The sequence below is a fragment of the Hydra vulgaris genome, chromosome 02, assembly GCF_038396675.1.
Source record: "Hydra vulgaris chromosome 02, alternate assembly HydraT2T_AEP".
In the NCBI taxonomy this organism is placed as follows: Eukaryota; Metazoa; Cnidaria; class Hydrozoa; order Anthoathecata; family Hydridae; genus Hydra; species Hydra vulgaris.
Window position 1 is genome coordinate 23,585,001 of NC_088921.1, and position 25,000 is coordinate 23,610,000.

Here is a 25,000-nt window from a genome sequence, read left to right on the forward strand (position 1 = left end):
ATTGCAAAAGAATTGCGGGCAGCTAAATAAAAATATGCAAATGTTAAAAATAATTTTTTCTAATTTGCTGGATTTCATGACTTGAGTAAGGATATATATGGACTATGTCTAAGATTTATTATAATCTGCATATTATTTTTTTATATTAAAGAAATTATAATATGTATTAATAATATACTTTCAGAAGAGGATTGGGTGTAGCAAATACTTTGTTCAATAAATTAGGAAGCTATTCCTGTAGCAATTTCAGATTTTAGTTGATATATATATATAAGTATATTAGTGTGTGTGTGTGGGTGTGTATATATATATATATATATATATATATATATATATATATATATTATATATATATATATATATATATATATAAAGTTGCATTATAGTCTACTTATGAAAAAAACTCCTTTTGAAAAAAAATGGAAGCGCGTGATGGAATTTGATGTTGTTGATGCTCAATAGCATCTCTTGTGCAATATTGATAGCTTTACTACTTTAAGGCCTGACACGATTGACATATTTGTTTTGCTGAAATGACTATATCATATAATGTTCTCCATTGAAATTTCATCAAGCACCACTTGTTTTATCAGAAGTAATATCCTCATTGAGGGTGACAACATATAATATTGGCAATATATTTAAAATCAGTGTTAACACTGTGTCACGAAATGACTTTTAATTTGAACCTCTTTTCCTGAGAAAAACCTTCGGGGGTATAATAGTACAAGTTTATAGGAGTACATTAGAGTTGGTTTTGAAATCTTTCATCATTGTCCATGAATGAAAAATCGATTTAAAATCAATTTGAAATCAATTTGAAAATTTCAAAAAAAAATCAATTTGAAAATTTGGATTTTTTGGTCTATTGATAAGATTATTAATTGATTGAAATAAAACATTTTTTACATCAAAATTGCATATTTTTGTCACATAAGTTACTAACAAAGATAAGCAGCTTGTTTAAGTAAGAGTGCTTAGGCCCTTTATTGATTTTAAAATTCTGGGAAAGGCCGGCAAACAGTTTTATTGTGTCTTTTGAGCAAAATAAAAGTGCAAACCTATTTAAAATACTAAGTCAAGCAAAAAATCACAATGACAACAGAAAAACTGTTCTTTGTTTGAAAAAAGCTAACAGACAACTGACTTACTTTATGATTAAACTCTGTCAAGAAAATTTTTAGTCATGCTTCAACTTTGAAGATCAAAGAGTCCCAATTAGTATCTGCGAAAACTGTCTAGAAGCCTTAGAAAAAGAGACAATGGTGAATATGTTCAACTTCTCTCACTGCCTGACTACCAAAACATAAAGATTCATACTGCAACAAGAGAATCACAATGTTATTGCACGATTTGTTATATGGGAAAAACCAAGTTTGGAAGCCCCAGCCAATTGGAACAACAAACACAATCAAAAAAAAAGAACAGTTAGTTGTTGAGAAACGTTTTTTAGCGGCGGTGACTTTTCACTAATTGGAAGAAGGATTCCACATAATTGAACAAAAAGAATTTTTCGACAGAACTTACTTAAAGTTGCATCAAAAGACATAAAAGCAGCAGAAAGAGCAGCTGATTCTGTTATAGCTAACAATATTTCTTCATCCCATGGCACTGTGCGTCTTAGTCAAGGAATAGGAAGGCACCTTCCAGTTACTCCAAATGAAAATTATTTTCTTTAAGTCGTATATGCCTAATATGCTTTTGTTTTAGTGACTCTTTTATTACAACAAAAAAACTTTATAATATGAGAAACTGAGTTATGTTAATGTAAACTTTTTTTGCCATCAAGACAAAAAAAAACTTTTCCAGAAGCTTCATACACCTTGACTGCTCAATAACTTCTACAAATTCAAAACCAGACAGGGTATTCGAACAATTAACAAAGTAACTCCCCAGCGAGTAGTTGAAAAAAATTTCAGGGAAAAATTTGAGTTTCTCGGAAAGCATGTTTCTGACTTGTTTGTCATCTCAGAAAGTTCAGACACATTCAAACGCCTATTGGAAAATAATCCAAACATCTTTTGGAGTACTGCAAATTTTTGAAGCTCTAGGAAACACAAGTTTCAAATGTTTTCAATAGAAAATGTAACTCATGTTCAGAGCAATAAAATCGAAAATTTAAATCAATTTTTCATACTTGAATGACAATAAAAGATTTTAAAACCAACTCTAATTTACTCTTACATACTTGTACTATCATACTCCCAAAGGTTTTTCTCATGAAAAGAGGTTTGAATTAAAAGTTTTGTGACAGTGCTAAACTTTTATCACTTATGTTCTTTTTGACTTGAAAACATGTCTGTAATTGTATTTTACTATATATATAGATGACTTTCCGTGCAATGTCCCATCTTTTTGTAAACAACATGCATGCGCATACTTGACAGAAAACTTTATAAGAATACATTCATAAGTTTATTATATAAAAACACACAAACAAGTGTTTTTTGCAATTCTTTTCATTAAATTTCAAATAGTTTTTCTGCAAATTTTAAATTCAGATTGCTTTGGTAAAACATAAATAACAAAATTTTTATAAGCTTTTTAAATTTTGCTTTCTGAAACTCTTTTAAAACTTAACAAATAACCTCATAGGTGAAATAATTTATATTGTAAAATTGCTAATTGTAACCATAAGTAGTGACAAATCAACATAAAATTTAGGAAAGTTTTATTCAAAAGACCAAGTTGGAAATATTATACCATTATAAAAAATTTAAGTGAATAAAAAAAGATTGAATATATTTAAATTTTTATTCTTTGAAAAATGCTTCTCTGTAAATTTCTTTATAGAAGACTTGATCAGTTTATATTGTTGTTTTTTTTTTAATAACTTTTTTGAGTCAATTAACCTGAGATTTTAGGGATAAAATAGTTCCTGAAAGGCTAGAGTAGACTATATAAAGTTTAAATAATGCTAAGAAAAATATAACTTATTATTGATTTTATTTCTTTACTCAAAAAACACCTATTTTTTTTTAGGTTGATGGTATTTCTACTAATATACTTTAGGTAATAGACTTGTTAACTTTAAGTTTACATGCAGCAGTGGTGTAGTGGTATAGAGCTTGCCTTGCAAGCAAGAAGTTCCGAATTTGATTACTGAACTTAACTTCTCTGTTCGTGCACCAACCTTTTCTTATTTTATATCTTTACCAAATGACATAATTAACATAATTAAATGACATAATTAGTTAAATAACAAACAAAAAATAGTTATTTAAATCGTGATTAATAAATATATATATAAGTTAAACATTAAATTAAAATTAAAAGATAAATTATATAACTCAAAAAAAATTTTGAGTTGTTATAGTTAATCATATTAAATATTAATACTAGTATATTAAATTTATATTACTACTTTTTTTTTATAAGTAAAACCATATCTGTTGGATAAAACCATATCATTAGAAAAACGTTAGAAAAACATTTTTATTTTAATTTGGCATCAACGCAGGTTTGAGTGTGTAAATACTTGTGCCTAAGCATAATTTGGCATCTAGTTATCAGTGTACATCAAATGTTTTGTACACTGTATATGCTGGAATTTGCCTCTCATATTTAAAATCAATATATGCTATAAGCGATGTATGCCATAAACACACTGCAAATTATTTAAAAGTTTATATGCCGGAGGGCTTGTCATATGCTTCCTAATTCAATAAATTTGTATATTAAATTAAAACAATTCTGGAGTACTAGAGTACCAACAGTTGTTACAATGAACAGGGCTCCAGAATCAAGGTAAAAACACGGACTTCTGGATACTGGATTCCAACTTTGCACCCCTAGTTTTTATACAATGAATATTATACATGCATATAACTGGAATTATGGTACTTTTATTTATGGCAGTCTTTTTATTAATGGCAATAAACAAAATGACAATAATACTTTAAATAACAATGCAATGAAAATTTTTAAAATTTGCATCAAACAATATGTGAAGCTAAACTTCCAAAGTGTTTTATGTGTGTATTAGAACTAAACAAATTTTCATGATCTGTGTGCTATCTATGTGCTACTCTTAAAATTGCATTTCTTTTAGCTGTACTGTTTAATATAACTCATAAGGCAATTTTTAAATCTTTTTATTTATAAAAGTTAAAGCTGTACTCAATTCAGAAATAACTTTTTTCCATTCCTTAGTAGCTTTATCTTTGAATGGTACCATTAAATTGATGGGCTGATACCAAAGATACAGTTGACTTTTACTCTTGATTTCTCTTTCTTTTACTTTGCCACTAGTACCTTTCAGTCAAGCTTGAGTGACTTGGGAGTAAGTTGTTTCCACAAGATATGTTTCCATTATATAGTTTCCACAAGAAGTCAGAAGTGAATGATAATCCAAAAAGATATAAAGTTAAGTTATTTAGAATAGGTCTAAAAATGATTTGGATGTCTAAAGTTGAGTTAACCTGATAAAATGAAATGGCAGAAAGAGTATGGGCATTAGATTCAAAAGTCAAATTAGATAAAAAATTCTTTGCAAATAGTTCTGCCTTATCCTTGGGAGAGGTAATAAAATTAGAATTTTGAAATAGAGATGGAATGTTCAACTTACCATTGTTAATGTGGAAAAAAATTCCAAAATTCTCTAGCACCTAAATTCTGAGAAAAGATATGAGATTTAGTAAACTGAGAATAAAAGAGATTAGTATCAGACAGCACCTTTTTAAAATTGATTTCTTGTAATATTAAAAAGACATTTGTTCCCAAGAAAGTTGTTCTTGCAAAAAATTTGAAAAAAAATGATTATGATTAGATATAACAGCTGCACAAGAAGTTGAAAACCATAAGGAAAAAAAAAAGACAAGAAAGAATAAAAGCATCCATACCTGCCTTGATCTATAAGGTTACATTGGAGGTGCATTTTTCATCGGAGAAAAAAAAGACAACCTAAAAACCATCGTGATAAAAGCCACAAAAAAAACCCCAGTAGGGTAGTAGTAGGTAGCGCAACGATCAATACAAAGAAATATAAATCTCAGTCTGAAGAGAGATACAAGTCTCAGTCTAAAGAAGAGATACAAGTCTCAGTCTGAAGAAGAGATACAAGCTTAAAGATTTAGAGAGATTATCGCATGGTCGGGACCACCTAAAGGAAAACAAGGAGAAACAGAACACAAACTAGGATTAGAGACAATACATAAATCAAGGAGTGAAGGTAAGTAATTAGGGTTGTCTGGAAAATAAGGAACAAAGTTAACTATCTGAGTAAGAAATTGAGAAAGACAGAAGTTATGAACTTTAGTGCCAGCAGGGTGAGTAGTGTGGTGTTAGAGCCGACCAATTCAGTATGATGAGCATTAAAGTCACCAATAACAACAATTTTGGCAGAGATAAAAAGAAAGAGCTTGGTCCATATATGTAAATACAACAAATATGTACCATTGCTAAATGAATAAATCTGATAATTTAAGATAAAAAAAAAAACATTAAATAAAGGAAAATAATAACTTACAAATACTTCATATGAATGACCACTCCGATATCCTATATCAGGTGTAAATTTGAACTCAGTGGTAGTCTGAAATTATAAAAAATATAGAAAAACTTTTTAAACTATCTAAATTTTCAAAAACTTTAAATCTTACAAATAAAATATTAATTTTTTGTTTGTTTTTAAAATGAAAAACTTATTTAGATATTTACAAGTTTCTACTTCCCATTTAGTAAAATTTTTCCCATTTAAAAAAATAGATACCACAAATACTGTTTATGTGCATGACAGAAAAGAAGTATTCAGATAATAACTTAAATAATACTTTAAATACTTTAAAAAAATGCTAATACTTTAAAAACTAAATGAAAATTCTATACATTATTTGTATAAAACTCTGGGATAAATGGCATTGTAGCATTAGTTATCATTTAACTTTTTTCAACAGCTTGTGGTCTCGACCACAAGCTGTTGAAAAAAATAGGCGATAACTAATCTAAAAATAAACTACTTTATATTTGAAGGGTTATTATGAACTTTATTATATTACCCACAAAAGATTCTCAGAGCCCAACTGCAGAAGTGAAATACAAAATCTAGCAATACAAGAATAATGATTTTTATTGTTAGAAAAAAAGCAATTATTTTTTTTATTATTATTTTTTTATATGGATCTTTATTTAAATTCAATTGTCTAAAAATATAAAAATTACAGAATTTTTTACAATTTTATTGAATTTAAATAAAGATCTATATAAAAAAACTTACATATACACATATCATACATATATATGGTAGTTAAGTTTGTAGTTGCTTTGATTTACTAGTGTACAAGTTATGCTTCTAATCTCTTATAAGACGCAATGTTTGTTGGGTAAAACTATTTTTGTATGTCATACTTGTATCTTGAACCCGAAGTTGATATTTCATCTTGTTGTTATTTTAGAATTATTTTTTGTCTTTATGTATAGCGGATGATTTGGGTTTTGTAGAATTCATTTTACAATTTTTATACATATATTGTCAATGTTTGTAGCAGTGTTTTTGATGTTATAATTTGCTCTCGCAATTCTGGACTAATATATATTCTGGACTAATATTCTGGACCTATAACAGGGCTTGAATTAAGCATATTGCGATCGCGAATTGCAATCATTTTTTACACCTTTGCGATTATTTTTTTCTTTAAAAATATGTTTTTTTATTTGTTTATTTTTTTGTTTATAATCTTTTTTTTCTTTTCTAATTTAGCTTTTTTTTACCATTCTTAAAACTAATATTTATGTCTAAGTTTTTCATTAGGGGTCATAAAGTACGCCATGCTAATTTATCTTTTGAATAGAAGTTACTTTAAGAGTAAACAAGATTTACTTAATATACTCAAAGACTTGCAAAAGTTATCCATAAAAGTGTTTCTATTTATATCTTATATGTTGTTAGCACATAATATAAGCTTCTAATTAAAAGTTATTTTAACAAGAAACCTTGAAAAGAATATGAAAAATGCGAAACCATTTTTTTATATTTTCATTTCATTTAAAACGACATCAAGATTAAACATTTTCCATAAATACGCAAGTTGTTTTTTTTCAAAAGAAATCCATTTGAACATAGAAATTTTAGTCTTCTAAAATTCTCTAATGGATCACCTATAAATTACGCAACGCTAAATTTATTTAAAAAACGGAAGTAGGAGATCTAAAAACTCTTTTACGCAGCGATTTCATTAAAACTTAGTTGGTTATTTTCATTTTTTATATAAATTAATGCTCTGCGAGTTAAAACTTTTGATCTTTTTTGTTTTGTTTATTAGAGAAATTTAGTGTTGAAAATGAAGAGGGTTAAAAAAATGTTTTTTCGTAATTAGATTTTTTTGCGTTAATTCAAGCCCTGTATAGATTTTAGCATTTTTAGATGTGTTGGCTGTATTTCGTGCATTATTTACTATGTAAAAATTAACTAAGAGTTGTTTAAAATTTATTAGTTTGATAAAGATGTTACAATTACAAAGTCTCAGCAAAACCAACAACAAATGTTGTTCAATTACATAAGAATTACAAAAGATCGCAAGCAATTGCATACTACCGTGGCAACGAAGTATACCAAAAGTTATTTTTTCATGCATATTCATAAAATGTTAATATGACTATGGTTACTATGGTTACTGATTATGATTATGGTTCATTGAAACATTTAAATTTGCTTTTATGTCCTAAATTCAAGCAAGCAGTGAATTTAGTTTTTTAGTAGAATTTGTAGAATTTGTTTTTTAGTAGAATTTAGTAGAATTTGTTTTTTAAATTTCTAGTACCAGTTTGTTGTAATAAAAAAATATATTCTTGTTATTAAAGGTATTTAATTTATGTTTTCAATAAAAGCAACCAGTAAAGTAAAGAAATCTATTTTTATCATTACATAAATTTCTCGAACCAGTTTGTTATAATCAAAAAAAAAAAGGTTGTTATAATTAAAAAGCATTTAACTTATCTAACTTTTCAGTCAAAAAGGGCAAAACTTTTATAGAATTAATTTTCAATAATTTTTAGAACTATTATTAAACTTAATTAGGCAAACTTTATTTGGAAAATGGGATTTTTTCACTTTTAAATTTTAATTTTAGGAGCATTTGGGAATACCGTGTTTGATGGGGCCCCACAGGGCTAGTTACACCCTGATCCCAGGATTTCTGGGTTCTGGGATCCTAGTTGTATTTTTATTAAATAAAAAATGAAAATAAATTTTGATAATAGTCAATTTTTTTCAAAAATTCAAATTTCATTCAAACTTGATTTTGCATCAAATAAGTGAAAAGATACAATAGGCATTCCTTGAAAGTTTATTGGTCAAGGTTTATTTATTTATTAACAGGTCAAGCATATTAACAACAGAGTTCTATTGAATCAAAAAATAATATCCATCAAAAATCTAAAGATAAAACAAAGTTGAGATCCAAAGATATTATAGTAGCTATTAGAAATTTAAAGTTAAAATAGCTGAACTTAAAAGGACCCTAAAGTTTGACAAGTTGTGTTCATATTTTAAATAAACCTTAGAAAATAAGTTTAGAGTTAAATAAACATACAAAAACAAATTATTTAACAAAATGTTAAAAAAAAACTTTTTTTTTTCAATTTCAAGATTAGTCTTCCAGCTTGTTGATTTTTTCTTTTAATAGAAATCAGATTAGAATGTTTAACTTTGAAGTCGATAAAAAAGAATATTTTTATTAAAGTTTATTAAAGCATATTTTAAAGTTTGGGTTTGCTATTTTTTTAATATGTTAGGTATTGCTGTTAAACTTAGTGTTGTGTGGGTTGTTTAAAACTTATTGTTGTGTGGGTTGTTAAAAACTTATTGTTGTGTGGGTTGTTAAAAACTAATTGTTGTGTGGGCTGTTAAAAACAAGTCGCTCTAATAAAGTCTAAAAACCAATAGTAGTATTTTTGGGATTAAGTGAAAAGTAGGCAAATAAATTTGTCAGTGAAAACAAAAAACTGTTTTTAAATAAAAGTAGTTTTTAAAAAAGCCAGATCAAAGTTGTTAAAAACCTCTTTTTTTAACCAATTTAATGAGGCTTTTTTAAACATTGAATAAACAAACCAGTTAATTAAAAAAAAAAGATAGAGAAAAAAAAGGGAGAATTGCCAAAATAAGGCTTAGAAATAGAAATAAGATAACAAAGTTACAAAAAAGCTGAGAAGTTTTTTTGTTAATTCCTCGATAACTAATTTGCTTCAGCAATTAAATTGGTAATTTTACTCTAAACTTATTTTCTAAGGTTTATTTAAGTTATGAACACAACTTGTCTCAATAATTTGGGGTTCCTTTAAGATTTAAAAATGAAACAGCCATATATAAGGTTAATATAAGATAGAAACAACTTTGTGGTAACTATAATTTTCTATGTTTAATGCTGCATAAAACACAAAGCAATAAACTATGCAGTTGTCTCAGTCCTGATGACAAAAGGTTAATAACTATAACTAAAAACTTTCTTCACAATGCACACCAAAAACACTATATATAATGCTTTAGATTTCTCTCACTTCTTTTTAAATGTTTAAACAAATACAAACATTTTTTATATTATTAATTATTTTATAAATATATTAGTATTTAGTTATAAATAAATTTTATAAACATTTTTACTTTGTCTAATAAGAAGCATACATAATGACCAAATATAGGATATATTCCAATCATCAAACTCTCCACCTTGTCATTTCCAACTGCAATTAAAAACTGATATTATTAATACTAAAAAAATAAAAAAATAATAATAATAAAATATATATTACATATATAAATATATATATATAAATTTTTTAGTTTAGGTGCCGCAAGAAGTCCTTAGAGTCTTATCACAGACCACTGCGGATGAGCGATATAGGAAGTTCATGCCTCCTTCAAAACCGATGTCGCAAAACTTGCCCAGAGGTGGGGTTTGATCCACGGATCCTTTGTTTCTGAGGCAAGTGCCCTACCACTGCACCATAGCTGATAATGAATAATATAAATATATACATATTTTTTATTTTGTAACTCACCTCCCCAAGGCTAAGAAGGCCACTACAGATGAGGAGGCTACTTGTGGTTATAACCCACAAGAACAAAGAAGTTCCAGCTTCATTGACTGAGGGTTTAGTTTGGGCAAGCAACTTATCATTCAAAAAACAATATTATACTTTATACAAACTTTTATAGCTCTTTGTCAAAATTTTATATCAAATAAGTAATGTTGTTAACAAGTAAATGGATAGCTAGTGTGATATATGTATATATATATATATATATATATATATATATATATATATATATATATATATATATATATAATTATAAATATATATAATATATATATATATATATATATATATATATATATATATATATATATATACATATATATACATATATATATATATATATATATATATATATATATATATATAAATATATATATATATATTTTTTTCTTAACGCAAAAAAAACTGAACTAATCTTTTTTTCATCTTCAAAAAAAATACAATCAAAACAACAATTCTAAAATTCAAATTCAAATTAATAATAAACGGTTATATCCTACAAAAGTTATTAAATATCTTGATGATTTGATTGACTGCAATCTCTCATGGAATGTTCATATTGATGAGCTACGCAAGAAACTAACTCAAGCTAATGGTGCATTTTCAATAATTCTTCATTATGTTGATAAATTCACACTAAAAAATATTTACTGTGCATTATTTTTATCGCATCTTAGTTATTGTTGTCAAATTTGGGGTCAAAATGGCAACTATTACATCAAAAAATTGATGTCCTCTCAACCTCAATCCATAAGAATTATAAACTTCCAACCTTTTAAGTCAGAAACATCAGAATCTTTCAAAAAACTAAAAACTCCTACCTTTCCAGCGCTTGTAAAATTTGCTTATCTTCTTTTTGTTTTTGACTCTAAAAATTTACCCTCTAAAATTAACTTACTAAAAATTTACCTTACTAAAAATTTACCCTCTTCTATAATAGACTTTTTTTACAGAAAGTAGAATAATACATACATACCCTACTAGAAACATATATAATGGAAATCTTAGTGTACCATCATTAAAAATTCAGAAGTATGGTAAGCATTCTAATGTCTATCGGTGCATTTGTGAATGGAACAAGAGTCTTGTATGCATAGTGAATGAGTTCCAAAAACTACAACTCCAAACACCTATATCGACTTTTCTTAATTTAAAACAAAATCAATTTTAAAAAATTCTGAGAACAATTTTATTCTAACTTATTGACAAGATTTTCACTTAATATTTAAAATATACTCTTATTTTTTTAATTATGATTACTACAACTATTATCATTAACTTCTTGTTTGTTTATTTTTTATTATTATCATCAAAGTATGATTTTAAATGTTTACTTTGTTTATGTATGTTCTATGTGCGTATGCTTAATATTATTCATATTATATTTAAAAACTGGTGTCACTCCTTTGATCAGAATTCCGTTTGAGTGACACCATCCTTATCAATCATTCAGTTATTATTATTAAATACTTATAATTAGTGAACGGAAACTTTCGACTTCGGCCGAAATTTCAGCCGAAACCGAAATTTCTGCTTCAACGGTTTTTTTACTTTTCCTGTTTCGGCCGAAATTTCGGTTCAAACCGCAACCGAAATGAACCGAAACTTTTAAAAGTTTTTTTTTAAGTTTTAATATAGAGTGCGACCATGACTGTTTCCTAATTGTAATCGTTTGTTAGTAAATCATTTTTTAATTATAACAATTGTAAAAATTTTAATTGAAATCACGTTACATAATAGATTTAAGTTACTCTTCTCAAATCATTCTTAAAATGAATTAACATTTAAGTAAAGCAACCCAAACCAATAGTTTTATCAAAATTTTCTCAGTGCTAAATTTTACAATTGAAAATAATCGATAAAAAACTGGTTTATGGAATCATTTTACCGTGACAGTTAGTGATTTCAAATACGGAGCTTGCAATTTGAAAATATCTTGTGGATCGCACAATCCAAAACTTCAATCACTTAGCGGACTTTCATCACATTTAAGAAGTGGTTTACTCTAAAAAATATCCTAACTGAAAAAGCAACACAACTACTGGAAATCCTATAAATCTCAAAAATTGATTCAAACTTTAAAGAAGGTCTGAAGTTTCTTGTGCTACCGTGGCGCAGTGGTCAGAGCGCTTGCCATGAAAGCAGGAGATCCAGGCTCGAAACGAGCTTCGGATATATTTTTGCGTCATGGTAGTGAAGGAGGCGTGAAATGCCTGGTTAAATGCACTTCCGCGGTGCTCTGTGACAAAACCTATAGGTCTTCTTTGGGCACCTAAATAACAAAAAAAAAAGAAAAAGGTTTATAGATTTATATTAGAAAATAACACTAAAAGCAAAGTTTGGTTTGGCAAAAGTAGCAAAGAGATTCCTTAGACCTCCACCAACATCTGCCGAAGTTAAAAGGTTGTTTTTAACTGCTGGAGAAATTCTGGAGAAACAGACTTTTGCCAGAAAACATGAAAAAAAATGTATTTTGCAGAGAAAATACTTCAATTGTTACCTTTAATTATTGAAATGTCTTCACATATTATAGTTTTTATCAAACTATGTTACATGGTGATTGCTTAGATATATATAAAATAGTTTTTTTTTTGATTTAATTTGGTGATCATAAAAGGTTCAGGGATTTTAAACATTCATTTTCAAATTTCGGCCGAAATTTCGGTTTCGGTTTCGGCTACGGCTTTACTGAACCGAAATTTCGGTACTTTCGGTTTCGGCTTAAATTTCGGTTTCGGTCGATCACTACTTATAATTAACTTACTCATTATTAAATTATTTTATATTATTATCATTTTTATATATATATATATATATTTTTTATTAAGCAATTATTTTTACTTACTACAACCAATAGATTTATGAAAATTTTTTTTTTGATTATCTATAATATAATTGCTACAGAAAACATTTAATGTTTAACGTTTAATGTCGTTTCATTAGTTACTAGACTTTGAAAGAGCGCGTTCTCAAAATGCATTGGAGAAAGCGAGTTAAAACTTTTTTCCTTTTGAAATTTAATGATTTATTAGTTTAGAAATATTACATAAAGAATCATATTAAAAAAAATAATCATTGTTAAGATCATATTATAATTGAAGTATAGAAAATAGTTATATATAACATTTTTATTAGATATAAAGTAGAAAGGATCACTCCTATTAATTTTTTAAATCGTTTACATTTTGTTTGTTTTAGTTTTTTCTTTTAGCTTTATTTTTTTTTAGCAGTTTTTATTATTTTATTTTTTAGAAGGAAAATAGGGGTATAGATGAGGCCTAATTTTTTTTATGCAACAAAAAAGTTATACTAATGCTATTTCCACAAAATTGGTTATTACTACTTTGAAATCTCTGTGATGCTATTAACTATTTTTGTTCTTTTTTAGAAAATTTAGAAAAATAAATCAAAACTTTGTGCCATCACTGACATGGCATGTCACATGTCATTGTATGTAAAGGTTAAATTTTGTTATGAGGATTACAGTTCTTAAGAAAAAAAAAATGAAGGTAAAGAGTATTGTTTGTATATATATATTTTGTTTACTTTGAATCTTTTTAAATTTTTGTTTCCACATGTTTATTGTTTACATATATGCTTTTTTGATAAGTATGTGTTTGCGGTAATATAAGTTTTATAGTTGTTTTATCAATGTGTTTTTACAATAATGTAAAGTATTTTTTTATTGTTTGTGTATGTGTTAATATGTGTTATATAATTGTTTTATAATATGTTTTTAAATATGTATATAAGGCTAAATATATATTGTGTTTATAGTTCGTACATATGTTTATATTATGTTGTTTCCATTTTTTTAAAGTGATGTGACTTAGTAAACATGAAGAGCAAGATTTGTCAACCTTGCCAACCAAGTGATGTACTTATAACAGAGGGTTACAAAACAATGTTTAGTGTCAAACTCTTACTGCTTTAGGTGTTTTCATACGCAAAATGTTATTAAAATACAATAATGTATTTTAATAATATTTTGTGTAATGTTGTTACTTATGTTCTGTTATATATGAATGTTATGTTACTTAAGTTATGTTATATGCATTTATATTAACTTATGGCGTGTGCTATTGTTGTGTGTTGTTGTTGTGATGTTGTTTTTTTGTTATCTTTTGAGTTGATAGACATTTGGCTTACCTTCATGTTGGTGTCTATTGTTAAAGATAATAAATAGGTAATTTTATTATTAAAAATCACTGCTTTTAATCATTCACTAAAAGCCAAGACTAATTATTTTGCCATATATAAAATTTGTTTTATCTTAATTTTATTTTTTTGTCTTTAGCGCTGTTTACTACATGATTTTGCTATAAATATTTTGGAATCATGATGTTCCAGCATAAATTATTTTCTAAAAGTTAACATGAAATAATAATATTTTACAACTACTACTCTGGTAAATCACAACAGCTTTTCCTTAAGGTTCATTGATTTTTATTTTTTAAATGTAATGTTTTTCTTATTTATTTACTTATTCGTTACATTTTTTATTTTAGATTTATCAGATGATGTATTTATGTGGTATAGAAGAACAAAATATTGTAAAGTTTTGTGAATTTTTTAAAAACGTTTACTAATAATTTTTTTGAAGAAATAATATTTAAGTTTGCAAAAAAGGGTTTGCAACGTTTTTTTTTAATTTTTCTTTGTTAGCAGTATGTTTATTATTAGAATTGCAGGTTTTTAATAATTTTTTAATTATTATTTGCTAAGTTAATTTTTTTTCAAACATCTCCTAGCTGATATATATATTTTTTTAAAGTCATAAGATTATTGTATAATTTATTTTAAATGACAGTTTGTTATATATAAAAATTATTTGTGTGTGCAATTTAGAGTAGAAAAAAAATTAAATAGGAAAGATCACCATCTTCAGGATTTGTTTAAGATTTTTTGTTACTACTTTCATTTAAAAGTGAAGTTTAAATGGATGATATTAGGCTTGAAGCAGATATTAGTTTAGAAAATGGAAATGTTAGTAGGCAAGTTAATCATCGCAGAAGTGAAGGGGATGGGCTTGGGAGAGATGAAATTAATAATCAACAAAATGCTAGAAATGCTGCTCGGCAAGCAGCAAATAATTCGAACCCAAATGAGGAGAGCTTGGTTAGGCAAGTTAAAAATAATTATCGCAGAAATGAAAGAGATAGGCTTAGGCTAGATGAAATTAATAATCTACAAATTGCTAGAAATGCTGTTAGATACGAAAGAATGCATTTTATAGCGAGAAGTAATACTATTCCAGATTATAATTATCTAGGAGAAATGAATTATATTTGTTAGCATTGTGATGCTAAGAAATTTCTTAATGAAACACATTTTTTATGTTGCCATAATGGAAAGGTTGTTTTGTCGCAACCTTCACCATTTCCACAAGATTTATTTAAAGGAAATTATGCAGATGGAAATGCCAATCTGCATAATTTCCTTTAAATAATTTCTTTCTTTTGCATCATTTAAAGCTAGTGTAATTCAATGAATCATGGGCCGCCATTTTTTAGAATATGTGATCAAGTTTTTCATCGTATAGATAATCATAGGCTAAATCAAGATATTCCGCTGACATATTGTCAACTATACATCTATGATCCACTTGCAGCAGTAAATTTTAGAATGCAACAACATGGTAATGATCTTTACTTAAATGATTTAATGTTTCGATTGCAAACTATTATTAGTGAAAAGAATGCATTTGCTCTTGCATTTAAAAACATGGCTGAAGTGAAAGATAAAGAAATTCATCGAGCAGCTATAGAAGGTTGCTCAGTGTCAGTTGTAAAAATGTTGTTACTTGAAGGGCAAGATAGACGTCGCTATAGTCTCCCTCCACATAATGAAGTTGTAGTTGTATTGTACAGTTGTAACTTCAAGTACTTTAGCTTTATTTTATTTTTTCTTTTAAGAGAGTTGGAACAAGTATAAATGGTATGATTAGTATAGTTAAATAAATGAAGCATTTATATCTGTACCCCAGAAGTCAAAATTCGGTTGTCACATTTTAGAAATTGTTTAGGAGAGAGGAAATAGTAAAATAATTAGTCTTTATTGGCTTATTTATGATGGTTAAATTTATGTAATTTTTTTTGTGTTTTATTTAATTTATCTTAAGGCACATGAAATATAATTTTGACAAAAAAAAAAAGTTAAATAAAAAAAGTGAAAAGTCATTTCTGGACAACAGACATTTTTCCTTTGAACATTGTGGGGACACCAGACCTTTTATCTTGACCTTACTTTGTTTCACATTGTTGTAGGACAACAGTCTTTATACCTCTGTAGATACTGAAAAAACTAAATAGGTCTCATACATAGCTCATTTTCACAAAATGCTGGACAACCGAGCATTGTCTTCTGAGGTACAGATATTAGGACTTAAAATTTATTTTAGTTTATAGTTATTTTTAGTTTATAGTTATTTTTAGTTTATTTTTAGTTAGTTTTTGCTTCAGTTATCTTTTTTCTTATTTTAAACAACTTTATGGAGGAAATGAAGGGAACAAGTAAAAAAATTATAATTATATATTTATTTATATGTAAATATGATTTTATCGAATATTCTGAGGTATATTTTTTTGTCTTTAGTGTCTGGTAGAAGCATAACTGATAGGGCCATATTTTATATTTTATATATTTTGTATAAAGAAATATGTGCAATAGGTGAAAGAATTATTTGATAAATATGACATTTTTTAACTGTTTGCGTTTTACTCATATTTTCATTGAAATAAAAATTTTCACATGTTTTACCCTTTTTAATTTACTTTCATTCTTTTTATAAATATTTTTAACATTGTCTACTGTTACCTGTGATGTTAAATGGTGAGGTTATGCTTTATATTTTGATTAAATAAAATTGCAAATATTTATAATTTTAATTATATTCTTCTATTTGTAATTTTAGAGTCATTAACATTTGAGAGCTTTTGTGATTTTAGATTCGTTAACATTTAAGCACTACAGAAACTATCGTTCCCAACACTAAGGGCCTCTCTCAAAGAGGTCTTTCAATAAGTGGTGTAGTAATGGCTGTATGGATGAGCTCTCCTTTAAATGGAGGGCTCATCCATACCGGGGTGTTGGGAGACACTGAAGAAAAAACAGCAACCAAAAGGTTGAAAATGTCTTCTATCAGTGAAGATATTTATAACTTTTTTGTTACTGCTTTTTCTTCGGTGATTTTTTTTTAAATTATTTTGTAACTTTTTTTTTTAATTTGTAATTTTTTTTTATAATATATTATGTTCCATATTTAATTTGTTTTGGTCTTTTTTAATTAAATTTTTATTTGTTTTTTCACCAATTAAACTTAAATATAGTTAAATTGATTCATTATTCAATTATCATAATATAATGATGCTACATTCTATAGTTAAAAATAATTAATTGGTAGTTTAATTTATTGAACTCACTGCTTTTATAATTTACTATAAGCCAAGACAATATATTTAGCTATATAAATCTCAATTTGATTTCTTATCTTTAATGTTTATAGTTTGGCTCCTTGAAGCATTTGTTATTTTGCTTTTTAATTAAAATATTTTAAATATATTGTGATGTCTTTTAAATTAAACTAAAGTTTACTAAAAGCCAATATGAAATAACGTCATTAAACAACACCAACAAGCTGCATCATGACAGCAACTGAAGTATGACAACAGGTTACCGAAAGCAGGTAAATTGTTTTCCAGTTTGTTTGTTTTTTTTCTTTTCTTTTATGTCTACTTATCTGTTACAATTTTTATTTTAGGTTTGTCATATAACTCACTAATGCAATATAAAAGATCAAAGTTTACATACTTTTTTAAATTTGTTATACACATGTTTGATTGTAAATTAAATTTTTTGTGTTTGAAACGTATTTGTACTCAATTGCTTAGTTATTTATAATAAACTTAGTTTTAATAAATTTATTTAGTCGTGTGCATTTAATTTCTTTTTTAAAGAAAAGGGGATACCAAAAAAATTAATAACTCCGGTATAATATAAGTTAACTTTGTATTAATTTTAATAATCAATTAAAGTTCATGTTATAAAAAATATAACAAGAATTTAGTTTTAGTGTTTTGTCAATTTAAAGCATGATGATTAAGTGTTATTATTTTGATGAAATGATGAAGTGTTATTATTTTGTGTCAGTAACTAAAAACGTATTGTATTGAACTTTGGAATGTCAGGGAAAATGGTTCTGCCTTTCACTGATATGTCAGTTGTAAATTACTCAAATAATGTTAAATAATTGGTAAATTATTTTACCTCATACTTTTTATGTTAATTTTACAGATGGTTTAATTTTTTGAGTTTGAAGGCGTTTTTCTAAATAGGTATTAGTTAAGGTTTCGCAACTTTAAATTGTGGAAAACAGCCACTATAAATTGTGTAACAGATCGACCATAACCCGTATTACGGGTTGCTTTCTGCTAGTTATTATTATTATTATTATTATTATTATTATACTTATCATTATGATATTATTGTATGATTTAAAAAGGAAAATAAATATCTTTTGTTGTTGTTGTTGTTGTTGTTGTTGTTATATATATAAACCATTAGCCATGAAGTACAAAATCAAAAATATAAAAAAACCGTTTAAAAATTACAAACTATGGTAGAATGAGTTCTGACGTTATAGTACATTAAGACGTAATGGAAAACTAATCTCTGCTATCAAATAATGAAAAGAGAAATTTATTTTTCTGTCTACATTTAGAAACTAATTCGCCTCTTTTTTTTAGCATATTGTTTCCTTTGTAAAATATTTTTCATTTAAACAAAGCTTACAAATTTTTGATGCAGTATTGTATGATTTACAGCGTTTAATAATATTCCATTTGATTGAAGATGTAAAATTGTTTTAATTCCTTTTAATTCCCATACTTCCTTAGAAAACTCAGTGTCATTTTTGTATTTTTTTATGTTAAAAGATTTTAGATGGTTTGCATAACGTAGCTTTTGAGATTTTGAGATTTTGCTTATCCTAATGTATACTTTATTATTGTATTGAGGCTAATTTGAGCTTACGGTGGCTTGGTAAACGATGTTGTTAGACAAGCAATAGTTGTTCAGTGGACAAAGAGATTTTTTAATGCAATTGCAGGCTTTTTCTGATAATTTTACATCACCATATAAAATATTTTTGTTGTATGAGTTAATAATAAATTTGATGTTTCGAATGCAGAAGTAGCTTATCTTAATTGTGTTTCTGTTAAACATTTTGTGTAATTTGTGGTTTTTAGGAAAATGCTTGTCAATTAGGGTTAAAAAGCGTTGACCAATTTTGGTTGTAACATTTTTACTAAATGGAGGATTGTACCAGATTATATTTCGTTTGTGGTTGTTTTTTGGAACATTTTTTATGCTTGTTTTATATGCCAACTTATAAGTGTATCCCAATTGCTTGAATGCGTCTTCATAAAGATGTGTCGATTTATTAAAAATAACTTCACTTGATGAGTTGGCGAACAATCTTAGCTCGATATTTTTTGGAAGATTATTTATTATGTTAGGTGGATGGTTAGAATCAGCATGCGCATAACTAAGGTTTTTTTCAGGCTTGCAGTATAGATGAATGAATTTTGAGTAAGAATAATAGTTAAATCAAGATAGTTAACAATTTTAGGATTGCAATTAATAGTGATGTTGAGATTGTTACGTTTGAAAACTTTGTTTGAATTGTTACAAGAATATATATATAACAACCATTATCTATTGCGCCATGAAAAAAATTTTTTAGACAAATATTGTCTCGGGTTTTCACACTAGCTATCCATTTATATATTAACTTATAAATTTATTAACATTATAAATTGATATTTACATTATAATTTATAACATTATAATTTGACATTTGATATAAAACTTTGACAAAGAGCTCTAAAAGTTTCTACTGCTAAAAAGAAAATATAAAAAATGTTTTATATTTTCTTATTATTATAGAATCTAGGCATTTTAAGAATTATTACAAAAATTAAAAATTCCACAATAAAAGTAAATAATATATAAATATTAAAATACAAAATATATAATTCATAACATAAAATGAAAATTATTATGCAACTATTTTGCAATAATTTTATTTTTTTATCAGATAAACAACTTAATATTTTATAATTTAGATTTTTTAATTTTATTTTAAAATTGAACTTTATATTTATCAAACAGTCCAATCTTACCAAAAACAGTTACATTTAAAACAGCACTCTTTTTTAATTTCTTTTTTAAAAAGCATTACAGGTTATTACACAATTAATTTTTTTTCATAAAAATAACTTTGAGAAGTGAAAAGTGACTTAAAAATTTTTTTTGTTTTTTATTGTAGTTACAATGATAATCACACTCTCTATCTTTCTCTCTCTCTCTCTCTCTCTCTCTCTCTCTCTCTCTCTCTCTCTCTCTCTCTCTCTCTCTCTCTCTCTCTCTCTCTCTCTCTCTCTCTCTCTCTTTATTTATATATATATATATATAATATATATATATATATAATATATATATATATATATATATATATATATATATATATATATATATATATATAGTCGGAATCAAAAGTTTAAAATATTGCATAAATATATATGTATATATATATATATATATATATATATATATATATAAATTGCCAAATGATCTGCTAATCATAGCTAAAATAATTATTTGGATGAAATTAATAAAATGTTTAGACACATTTCAAACTAGATATGTCTAAACATTTTAAAAGTGTTCTCAAATTTGTCATCCAAACATGAATAAAAAATGTGTCATACAAATACATACATATATATATATATAAAGGGGTAAACAGGGTAAGGGGTAAACAATATACATACATATATATATATATATATAAAGGGGTAAAAAATATATATATATATAAAGGGGTAAACAGATTCTATCTGTTGACCAGCCTCGCACCCCTGCTTCATCTATTAGGCTGGCGCAGATGTATTTTTAATACATTGTTTCCAGTTTAGGATGTTGAATGCTGGATCTTCTTGACTCAATGCATGGGTTTTGCTTGTGTCTCTGTTTTTATGACTAGACAACTCATTCTATTATCTCCTAATGAGGGTACAGCTCTAAAACTCAGTTTTATGGTTCTGAGGCTGGCTGGTAGTCAGGTTTCCCGAACTCTGTGGTAGCTCTCAGAGAGGCTGATTCCATCAACAGCTAAAAAATATCAAAGTATTAACAGTGCCATGTTGTGCATGGATGGTGTCCCTGTTTGTACTTTTGGTGTGCATTGTGGAGGCCACATTTGGAGCCCTTTGTTACGACTTAGGGTTTATTAGTAGTAATGAGACAATTGCTTGGGCTATTAAACAGTGTTCTGAGTACTATCTATGCTTTGAGTCAAGTTCTTCAATCTAATTTAAAAATGAATAAAGTTCTAAAAACTATAAAACACAAAAAACATCATCATCACCAAGTTCTCTAGACCTATCATTCACTAATATTATATGTGGTCTTCGAAGTAACTTTTCTTCTGTTGAGTCTTTTCTCTTGCAAAGTTCACCAGACCTACTTGCTCTTTGTGAGACTAATTTGAGTTCAGCTGTCTCTTAGTCTTGTGATCTTAGTGTCGATGGTTATCTTCCTCTAATTCGTAAAGACTCCAATAGTCACATGCTTGGTCTGGGCATTTACATTCGTAAGAATTCACCCTTTTGTTGTAAAACTAGGTTTGAATCCACAGACTAATCTTTTATGTACTTTCGTTTAGCACCACTTCACTCTATTGCCTTTCTCTTTGTTCTATATCGCTCTCCTTCATCTCAAGACTTTATTTGACATTATTTCTGATCATATTGACCAAGCCCTCTCTCTTTATCCATCAGCTAATATAGTTGTTGTTGGTGACTTTAATGCTCACCACTCTGAATGGCTTGGCTCTAGTGTCAGTGATTCGGCAGGCATTAAAGCCCACAACTTTTGCCTTTCTCAATCTCTAACCCGAATCATTTACCTTCTCTACTCAACTTATGTCTTGTTTCTGATCCTAGTCAGTTCTCAGTTTCTCCACATTCACCCTTAGGTGCTTCTGATCACAGTTTGATCTCCCTAAAACTAATATCTCATTCTTCTTCATCACCTGAATCCCCCTATTATCGAACCTCTTACAACTACAGTAAAGCTGACTGGGATTCTTTCCGTGATTTTCTTCGTGATGGCCCTTGGGTAGAAATCTTTCATCTTCCTGTCGACAAATGTGCTTCTTACATAACTTCGTGGATTCAGGCTGGAATCTTTTATTCCCTCTCGACGATTCCAGGTCAAGTCTCACTCTCCTCCATGATTTTCTTCACACTATGCTGCTGCGATTGCCAATTGAAACCGTTACTTCCATATTTATCAGCAAAACAATTCTCCAGAAAACAGGCGTCTGTTTATTATTGCTAGAAACCATTGTAAAAAGGTTTTGTCTAATGCCAAAACCCGCTATTCTCAGGTCATGAAATCTCGTATCTTATCTCAAAAATTAGGCTCTCGTGACTTCTAAGAGAATCTTTAATAATATCAATAATAAGGGCAAATCTATAATTCCACCTCTCTTGTATGGTTCAGACTTTGTCACCTCACCTAAAGACAAAGCTGAATTGTTTGCTAAAAACTTTTCATCAATATCATCTCTTGATTCCAATGGTTGCTTTCTACCTGATATTGCCAACAAACAGGTTGATCCATTGCTTGACATTCATATCACTCCAGCATCTGTATCTAAAGTGATTTCCTGCCTAGACTCTTCTACAGCTTGTGGCCTGGACAACATACCTGTTATTGTCTTGCAGAAGTGTTCTCCGGAGCTATCGTCTATACTCTCAAAACTATTCAACAAGTGCTTATCAGAGTCTTGCTTTCCAGCCTGCTGGAAAGCGGCATCTGTTATCCCTATCTTCAAAAATTCTGGAGAGCGATCTGATTCCTCTAACTACCGTCCCATAAGCCTTCTTCCTATCATTAGCAAGGTTTTTGAATCTTTAATTCACATCCAAGGTGGCATTGTTTGCAGATGATACTACCATTTATTCTTGTCGTGATAAGAAACCAACACCCTATGATTGCTTGGAGGGGGCATTTGAGCTTGAAAAGGATCTCACTTCTGCTACAGCATGGGGCTCACAGTGGCTGGTGAACTTTAATTCAGATAAAACTCAATTTTTTTCAGCCAATCGTTATCTCAATAATTTAGATCTTCCTATATTTATGAACGGTGATGTACTCAATGAGTCACCTACTCTTCATCTTCTAGGATTAACTCTTACTTCCAATCTTTCTTGGAAACCATATATCAAATCAGTTGCAAAATTAGCATCTGCTAAGGTTGCATCTCTTTATCGAGCTTGTCACTTTCTTACTTCGGATTCTATTCTCTATCTCTATAAATCTCAAATCCGGCCTTGTATGGAATACTGTTGCCATATCTGGGGTAGATCCTCTAATGATGCCCTTTCTTTTTTAGACAAGGTGCAAAAATGCATTGTAAACATAGTTGGATCTGCTCTTGCAGCCAACCTCTAACCATTATCACATCGTTGTAATGTTGCTTCTCTTTCTCTTTTCTACAAATAATATAATGGGCACTGCTCTAAAGAGCTAGCGTCTCTTGTGCCATCTACTATAATTCATTCTCGTGTTACTCGTCATTCAATTAAGTATCATCCTTTTACTGTGACTGTTCCTAAGTGCTCCAAAAACGCTTATTTATCTAGTTTTTTTCCTCGAACATCAGCTCTTTGGAATTTGCTTCCTTCATCTTGCTTTCCTGACTCATATAATTTGCAATCTTTTAAGTCGTCTGTCAATCGTTATCTTGCTCTACAATCTTCATCTTTTCTCTTTCAGTAACTTCCAACTTTAATTAGTGGCTGCTTGCAGCCTTGTTGGAAGCGAAGATGTTTAAAAAAAAAAAAAAAAACATATATTTATATATATATTTATATATATAACAGTTGATGACAAAAAAATGAGACTGCATTCAATTTAAATTTGCATGTACTAATACCATTAGCTGTATATATGTTTGTATGTATTTTATTGCAAATTTAGTTTTAAATAAAAAAAAAAGTAATTAAAATTCAACGATTTAAAATGAAAATAAACAAATTTAAGCAAAAGCTTCTCCGTGAACGTGTGTATGGATAATACATGGACAATAAGCAAAATGGTAAATATTACACTTATTGTCATTTTAAAGCAGAAAAAATACCAAAAGCAACCATATACCGTCTAATTGAATATGCAGAAAATGGAATCGGAACTCAAAGAATTAAAGTGGTTGAGTCGCAAAAAAAATGACGAAAAAGAACATTACCAAGCTGAAGACCATGTTTGACCTCAAGGATGGCGTCTCACAAAGACAAGCAGCTAGAAAATTTGTGTGCGATCATTCTTTTATATGCAAAACATTGAAGAAACACACAGATATTAAATGCAAAAAAAAAACAAAGATTCCATTAAGACCAGAGTCACAAAAACGCAAAATAAGAACCAGATGCAGTCAATTATACGAAAAATATAAAAATCACGATTGAATAATTGATGATGAATCTTATTTCACTTTGAAGCATAGCACCATTAACGGAAACCAAAATTTCTACTCAAGTAACACTGCTTTGACACCGCCAAGTGTTAAATATGATCCAGTTGAAAAATATGAGCAAAAAGTGTTGGTCTGGATTTGCTTTTCGGCTAAAGGTATTTCTATACCTTTTTTTGTACTTTCTAAGCAATCACTCAAGCAAGAATTATTCCTGAGCGAGTGCATCAAAAAAAGACTTGTTCCTTTCATCAAAGCAAACCATCTAGATGACAATTACATATTCTGGCCTGACCTAGCAACATCGCAGTCTCATTTTTTTGTCATCACCCGTTATATATATATATATATATGTATATATATATATATATATATATATATATATATATATATATATATATATATATATATATATATACACATATATGG

At 27.8% G+C, this 25,000-nt stretch overlaps 1 protein-coding gene across 5 annotated transcripts in view; it reads right to left on the minus strand.

Moving 5' to 3' along the window:
• Positions 1 to 25,000, minus strand: part of LOC100198846 (uncharacterized) — a 97,683-nt gene that overhangs the window by 22,391 nt on the left and 50,292 nt on the right. For all 5 annotated transcript variants that reach the window (XM_065790340.1, XM_065790339.1, XM_065790342.1 and 2 more), the window contains 2 exons: positions 9,596 to 9,675; positions 5,468 to 5,533 (listed from right to left, as the gene is read on the minus strand). In XM_065790340.1, coding sequence (XP_065646412.1) covers positions 5,468 to 5,533; positions 9,596 to 9,675 — 146 coding nt within the window. The remainder of the gene's footprint in view (positions 1 to 5,467; positions 5,534 to 9,595; positions 9,676 to 25,000) is intronic.